At 32.8% G+C, this 7545-nt stretch overlaps 1 protein-coding gene across 1 annotated transcript; it reads left to right on the forward strand.

The window, feature by feature from the left end:
* Window positions 1-1724: 1724 nt before the first annotated feature.
* Window positions 1725-7545, forward strand: LOC110653895 (V-type proton ATPase subunit d2). Its single transcript, XM_021809696.2, has 10 exons — window positions 1725-2228; window positions 3351-3471; window positions 4172-4279; window positions 4373-4475; window positions 5210-5290; window positions 5397-5482; window positions 5663-5722; window positions 5837-5885; window positions 6903-7037; window positions 7171-7545. The coding sequence occupies exons 1-10, from the start codon at window positions 2048-2050 to the stop codon at window positions 7300-7302; spliced, it is 1056 nt and encodes a 351-aa protein (XP_021665388.2). The 5' UTR covers window positions 1725-2047; the 3' UTR covers window positions 7303-7545.

Below are 7545 nucleotides of genomic sequence, written 5' to 3' on the forward strand. Positions count from 1 at the left end.
GTGGAGATCGGGGGAGAGTTCTTATCCAAAATCCTCTATTTAAATTTTAACATAATACATTAAGAGATCGGGAGAGAGTTCTTACCCGAATTCTCTTAGCTTAAATTCAAATTAAAATATATTAAGAGATCAGAGGAGAGTTCTTACCCGAGCTCTCAAATTAAATTCTTAATACACCAACGGATCGCGTGGGAGAGGTCTTCCCAAAGTATCCCGAATATTTGGTTGAGGCTCGATGGAGAGTTCTCCTCAAGGCATTCATATTTATAGGACAAAAATTCCCCCTGAGAATATCACAGCTTCAGTATTCATATTAACCCCCTAAAAATCTATTACACAACTCCTATTCCCTGAAGGGTAATCTCATGTACTCGTGTTCTTGGGCAACCCAAAATAGTGAAATATCAAATATTCATTTTATCCGTACAAAGGATTAACATCATCATTCTAACCCATAAATTATCAATTTATAAAGAGCACAACATTAAATCTGCTTACCCTCGTTGAGGGACGCGGTGGGGTGCCTAACATCTTCCCCACCCGTATACGGACCCCGAACCTAGAATCTCTGTTTTCAAAGTGGTTTTTAATCTTTACAAATGATTTTGTTTAATTTCCCTCAAAATTAAAGTGATGACTCCTTACTTTTCCCATTTCAGTGAGAATCGTCCAGCGACCGTAAAACCCTTGCTACAGTAATAAATATTTAAAATCAAATTAAAACTTTTAGAAATTAAAGATTTGGCTATAAAAGTAAAAAAATTGAAAAAAAAATAAAAAAATAAGAAGGGAGAACATTGAGATTTCTAAAAATACTTTTCATTATTTTATTATTTATAAAAATATCAAAAATATATTTATAAAAGAATTATTAATTTTAAAATTCTTATTGCAATAAGATAAAATTAAGTAATAAAACATATATATATTTTTTCACCTTACAATCTCTATCCTAAATTAACTATAACAACTTTGTTAAAAAACTTTTAAAAAATATAAACTATTCTGAAAATAATTTTAGTAAATAATAAACTTTAATTTATAAAATCAAAATATTCATATTCTCATATTATATTTATGGTATTTTATTTATAATATTTTAATCACCTAAGTAATATATATTAAAAATTTTATTTTATATGTTTTATTTACAATAATTTAATTAACTAAAATAATATATTTTATTAATTTTATTTTCTTATAATTGTTTAATTAACTTTAATTAGAAATAAAATATAATTATATTAATTAATAATTAATTTAATTAGTTATTAAAAAATATATTATGATAATATTATATTATACACAAAAAAATAAAAAAAATTATATAAAGAGATTCAAATTATGATTTTATATAATAAATAAATTAACGTGCAATGTTAAGATAGAAACTAATAATATATAAAAGTACGAGGGGAGAGAATAATGAGATGGACAAGATTAATACTTTTGGGCATAGAACGCTTAAATTGAGATGCTTTTCAATTTACTAATTCCATAGATTGAAATTTAATTGTTCATATTAAATCGTTATATTTAGACTTGCTTGATTAATAAAGTATTAAATTTAATTAATTATTAAAAATTAATATATTATTATAATATTATATAAAAAATAATACACAATTATGTATGAAAAAAATAAATTATAAATACATAAGCACGTTATAAAAGAAAAAAAAAAGTAATAACTATAAAAAAAGATATTTATTATTGTACAACAAAATGGCAAAATCTGTATAGGCAAAAATCCAGATTCTTGAGAGAAGGCTAATTTGGAAAATGAACTAAAAAAAATTAGTGAAACAGATCAAATCAGAAAGTGCCTGTGACTGATGGTAACGCGAAAGCAAAAATCCCAATACAAACCAGAAGTTTCCTTTCTTCCTTCCTAAACCAGATAATCTCTCTCCTTTCCCTGCACCTCTACAAGCTGCCTGCATCGAACGTTAGGGTTTTCTAGAAGAGGAGCCTCTTCTGGTTCTTCTTCTTGTTTGAAATTCTCATTGATCTGCCTCTTCTGATCTCTTTAATTTGTGCTTTCAAAATGTACGGATTCGAAGCCCTAACTTTCAACATCCACGGTGGCTATCTGGAGGCCATCGTCAGGGGACACAGATCAGGCCTTTTCACCGCCGCTGATTATAACAATCTATGCCAATGTGAAACCCTTGACGATATCAAGATGCACCTCTCTGCTACCGAGTACGGTCCATACCTTCAAAACGGTGCGTTTTTCTGTTATTTGATCGATTTTGTGTCTATTGAATTTGTGCTGTTTTGGTTTCTGGGAAAATTGAGGGTATTTGGATATTTGATAGGAACATTTGGGCATTGGAAATAAGAGTGAGAATTTGGATCTCATGGCTGTTGGTTGAATTAGGTGATTTGATGCTATGGGAGCTTGAGAGAAATGTGATGATTTTATGTTAGGAATGCAAATTTTGCGCGTCCTAAATGGAATTCAGTTGAATTTTTTGCTCAATTTTGATCTGCCATTTTGTTTTTGATTTGGTGTGGCAGATTGTTCCACTATTATTTATTTAAAATTATTTTGTGCTTTATGATTATTGATTTTGGTAATATGAAATATGAGATCAGTAACATGAGACTTCGTTTTGTCTGGAATTTCTTCTGATAACTATTAAACGCTTCCTTTCTGGAACTCTTTACATGAATTCAATGAACAGATATCGAGAGTCTCATACATTATAGGATTTTGCAACGTGAGATGATATGGCATATTTCTGGTATACTGTATAGCTGACTGAGGAAGCTTCAAATTTTCGGTAAAGGGTCTAGAAGAGACTTCAGAAGACGCAGTTGGTTGGTTTCCATGTCCATACACTGGTCTCTCACTTTGAAGGCATGAACTGCATTAGGGACTTTTGCCGAGAATTTCTGTAGCACTGTTAATACATGATTCAGTGTTGGGAAATTATCAAAAGAATGATAGAGAGCCATACTTATTAAAAATATTTTCACAAGTGGGAGGCTTTTTTTGGCCCTTCAAGGGGGAAGTGGCTTTAAATAAAGAAAAGAAGCAGCATTTTTTAAGACATGGTTCAAGCAAATCTTATTGAATTCTCAATTATTGAGACTGGTTTTCTTCCTTCACCTACTGATCACAGAAGTTGATGAGAGTGCTTTATTTTGTTGAGCATTTACAATCAGTATGGTTCTTGTGCATGCATGTCTTTCTTAATCGTTGGTTCATGTGAATGCATCTGTTATTGCCATATTATGTACTCGCTACTGTGTTCTTGTTTCTAGTTTAAGCACATGGGTGAATGTGCTAGTTTCATTTCTAACTTAAATTATACTTTCTGATTTTCATAACATGCTTACAGAGCCTTCTCCATTGCATACCACTACAATTGTGGAGAAATGCACCCTTAAACTTGTAGACGAGTACAAGCATATGTTATGTCAAGCAACAGAGCCCTTATCGACCTTCCTAGAGTATTGCAGGTATGTGGACTTTGCTTTTTGCTGAAAAAATAACTAATTGTTTAATATTGTCAAACTTCCTTGACAATTCTATTATCTTGCAGAAAATTCAATATCTGGTAATATATATTGAATATTTGACATTTCTAAGGATTTAAATATGATCTATATTTCTTCTGAAGAGTTTTGATAAACTGGTCCCAGGGGGTTTGTGAAGTGAAGGTTTGAGGATTGAGGAGCAGGAATACAGTTAGAATTCAATACTAGGCACAGTCGAGTAACTCAGTTCATTCCAAAACCTTTGGGTTTAAAACTTCATACTAATTGAACTTCCTTTATTCATTTCTAAGAATAGGTTGATAAATATGGCCCATGCATTGATTGTGTAGTTTTGTTGCATCCTCTGTTTGATTCACCTATATTACTCTTTATATCATATCAATTGATGGTTCACAATGGAGAAATTTTCATGTTAGCGTATAGATATTCTCTTAAAGGTAGAGTTGTATCGATCCAAGTTTTGCCAAGTAAATTTTGCTTGCTCTTGTTTGGACTCCCAACCTAATCTACTTGGCAATTGTTTTACTGGTGGGAATTCCTCTTGATCAATCCGGTGCAGGGCATTCTTATTGTTGGATAGTTAGTGGATTTCATGGTTGGTTCTGGTTCTAAACATAATCAGGAAAAAAAAAAAAGATTAATCCTTCCGTTTTTTGATCAGATATGGTCACATGATCGACAATGTTGTCTTGATCGTCACTGGAACCTTGCATGAGAGGGATGTTCAGGAGCTACTAGAGAAATGCCACCCTTTAGGCATGTTTGACAGGTTTTTTCCCTTTAATATTTTGTGTTTGGATGAATTTTGATGGTATATGAAGTCTTTCTTAATTTTTTTTTTTAATTTCTTTTTCTTCCTCAGCATTGCTTCCCTTGCTGTTGCTCAGAATATGCGAGAGCTTTATAGATTGGTACTTGTTGACACACCATTGGCTCCATACTTTTCAGAGTGCATCACATCAGAGGTACATGCTACTGCTGTTTGTATCACTTTTAATTTTTTTTCCAGGCATGGGCATACTTGAATATTTGGTATTTACTTTGCATTGGATCTGTATGACTGTTTATTGTAGGGTAAAAGGTAACAATGCTTTAACACTGAAATGATTAACCATTTGTTGGGAAGGAATTCAGCTTTGTTAGTTTTGATGAGATGCTGATGAATGCATGACTAATAGCCATTGATAGACTAAAATATAGTTTTATTACATTTTCTTAGAACTGAATAATCGTTCGCTACTTCTCCAAGTTATCATCATAGTAAATGAATTTGTAACTAGCATATAGGATGTGTTTAGCATTGCTGTTAGAATTGCTGTCGAGAAAAATACTTTTTTAAATATATTAATTAAAGAGTATTAAAAAATGATCTAAAATTAAATTTGACAAGTTTTAATTATAATAACACTAAAATAACAAAATCACTTTTTGCAATATGCTTTTTTGAGCAGCATGTAAAGTGGTTTTTTTTTTTTTTTTTTTTTTTTTTTTTTTCTTCTCCTGAAAACAGTTTTGAGCCTCCAAACTCAATGCCAAACAGGTATATAGTATGTGGTGGTGCGTGCATGTATGTGCGCACTAATCCCCTCTGATTAGCATGGCAATACAATTATAGAATGAATTGATTATTCTTGCAAAAAGGGGAAAAAACGTTTTTTTATTTTTGGATCTTATTTCATTCAATTTGTTGTATTTCTAGGACTTGGATGACATGAATATTGAAATTATGCGGAACACTCTTTACAAGGCATACCTTGAGGACTTTAACAGGTTTTGTCAGGTGAGCATGGCTTCTTATACAAGGAGAATGAAATTTCTGTCTATACATATGCAACATTCTCCATTTTTCTGTTTTTCTTATAAGTGTTTATGTGATCTTTAAATAGAAACTTGGTGGTGCTACAGCTGAGATAATGTCTGATCTCCTTGCATTTGAGGCTGATAGAAGAGCTGTCAATATCACCATAAATAGGTATTATTTGTGCCTTCAATTTTATGCATGCTCCATCCCTTGTTCTTTCAAAGGAGAAAAAGAAAAAGGAAGAACTAACAGATCGAATTTTGACTATTTATTCGCAATTTTCTTTCTTTGGATTACAATAATTGTCCAATTTTTTGTTCTTCTGACATTGGTCTGGTTCACTTTGTTTAGCATTGGCACAGAGCTTACCAGGGATGATCGTAAAAAATTGTACTCTAATTTTGGCTTACTGTAAGTTATTTGTTAATATTTGAATTTTTATTTTTCATTTCTTCTGCGTTTTCGATTATTCTGCCGTACTATTTTTGAATTCCTCTCTAACAAGGGTGTACTTATGTGAAACAGTTACCCCTATGGGCATGAGGAACTGGCTGTCTGCGAGGATTTAGATCAGGTATGCTGTTTGTTTTAATATTGAAATAAAATAAGAAGGTTCTGTCCGTCAAGAATTTTTTTTCTTTTTTCCCATGTTAGTCATAGGATTAAAGCCGGATGGTTGAAGTGGAGACGTGCCACGGGAGTTTTATGTGATCGTAAGATTCCCAATAAATTAAAAGGAAAATTTTACCGTACAGCCATACGACCGGCTATGCTATATGGTAGTGAGTGTTGGGCACTGAAAGAGTCGTATGCATATAAGATAAGAGTTGCAGAGATGAGAATGTTAAGGTGGATGAGTGGCCATACTAGACTAGATAAAGTCCGTAATGAAAGTATTAGCCAAAAGGTAGGAGTGGTGCCAATTGAAGATAAGTTGAGAGAAGGGAGATTGAGGTGGTTTGGTCATGTGAAGCGTAGACATACGGAGGCTCCAGTTAGACAAGTAGAGCACATTAGGCTAGAGGATAGAAAGAAAAAAAGGGGTAGACCTAAATTGACTTGGAGGAGAGTAGTACAGCATGACTTAGAAGCATTACACATTTCTGAGGATTTAACCCAAAATCGTTCAGAGTGGAAAAAGCGAATCCATATAGTCGACCCCAAATTTTTGGGATAAAGGCTTAGTTGAGTTGAGTTGAGTTGAGTTGAGTTTCCCCCTTTTTTTATTTTGGCCTTCTGATTCATGCTTAATTGTCAAAAAAATTTAAACCTTGACCAAACCTTTTAATTTTGTCAATTTTAGCTTCATTTGAAAATTGCATTACAATTGAGTTTAGCCTGCCAAATTTGATCAAAATTGAAATTAAAAACAACCTTTTTTTACTAATTCGAATAAAAAGATTTTTTTTTTTTTTTTTTGGTATTTTTCCCCTTCCCTTCCCTTATTTTTTTTCCCCCTTTCCTTTCCCCTCTCCCCCCCTACATTTTCAAAAAACAAGTAAAGTTTTGGGTTGTTTTTGGTCTTTAGGCCTTTAATTTATTATTATATAACATTGCTTATGGTTAGTCTTTTGTTTGGTTGCTGTTGCAGGTTCGTGGTGTGATGGAAAAATATCCTCCTTACCAGTCTATCTTTTCTAGATTATCCTATGGCGAGAGCCAGCTGCTGGACAAGGCATTTTATGAAGAGGAGGTGAAAAGGCTGTGCTTAGCTTTCGAGCAGCAGGTTTGTATCAGTGGCTGAACAATGGTCGCAATTCATGATTCATCTCTTGATCTTGGTTCCTTAAGGAGTAGGAATACATGCATGCTATGTAGTTCGTTCAGTCCTAATGCCTATATCTTTTTCCAAAATGCAGTTCCATTATGCTGTCTTCTTTGCATACATAAGGTTGAGGGAGCAGGAGATTAGGAATCTGATGTGGATATCAGAATGCGTGGCTCAGAACCAGAAGTCTAGAGTCCACGACAGTGTTGTCTTCATATTTTAGCTGCTTTACAAGCCATTAGTAATAATCACCTGTCCTTTTGCATAATTTGCTGTAAATTTCTTTTGCATAGACGATATGTTTGATTATTTTAAGTTGTGGAGATTGCCCAGCTGCATCGTTTTCAGGATCTGTGTTCAAAATAAAATTTTTATTTTTTTTTTATATGTTTCCGAGGGATAAGTCTTGTATTAAGATTCATGAGATACATTATCGTTGTGGAAATGAAATGATCTTGCTTGTTGG

This window comes from Hevea brasiliensis, chromosome 18, assembly GCF_030052815.1.
Source record: "Hevea brasiliensis isolate MT/VB/25A 57/8 chromosome 18, ASM3005281v1, whole genome shotgun sequence".
Lineage (NCBI taxonomy): Eukaryota > Viridiplantae > Streptophyta > Magnoliopsida > Malpighiales > Euphorbiaceae > Hevea > Hevea brasiliensis.

Excerpts from the sequence above, each read along its gene's own strand:
- LOC110653895 (XM_021809696.2), top strand. The coding sequence starts at position 2,048 with ATGTACGGATTCGAAGCCCTAACTTTCAACATCCACGGTGGCTATCTG. Across the intron at positions 4,476-5,209 it reads CAGAGTGCATCACATCAGAG|GACTTGGATGACATGAATAT; the intron begins GTACATGCTACT and ends TTGTATTTCTAG. Across the intron at positions 5,723-5,836 it reads TACTCTAATTTTGGCTTACT|TTACCCCTATGGGCATGAGG; the intron begins GTAAGTTATTTG and ends TATGTGAAACAG.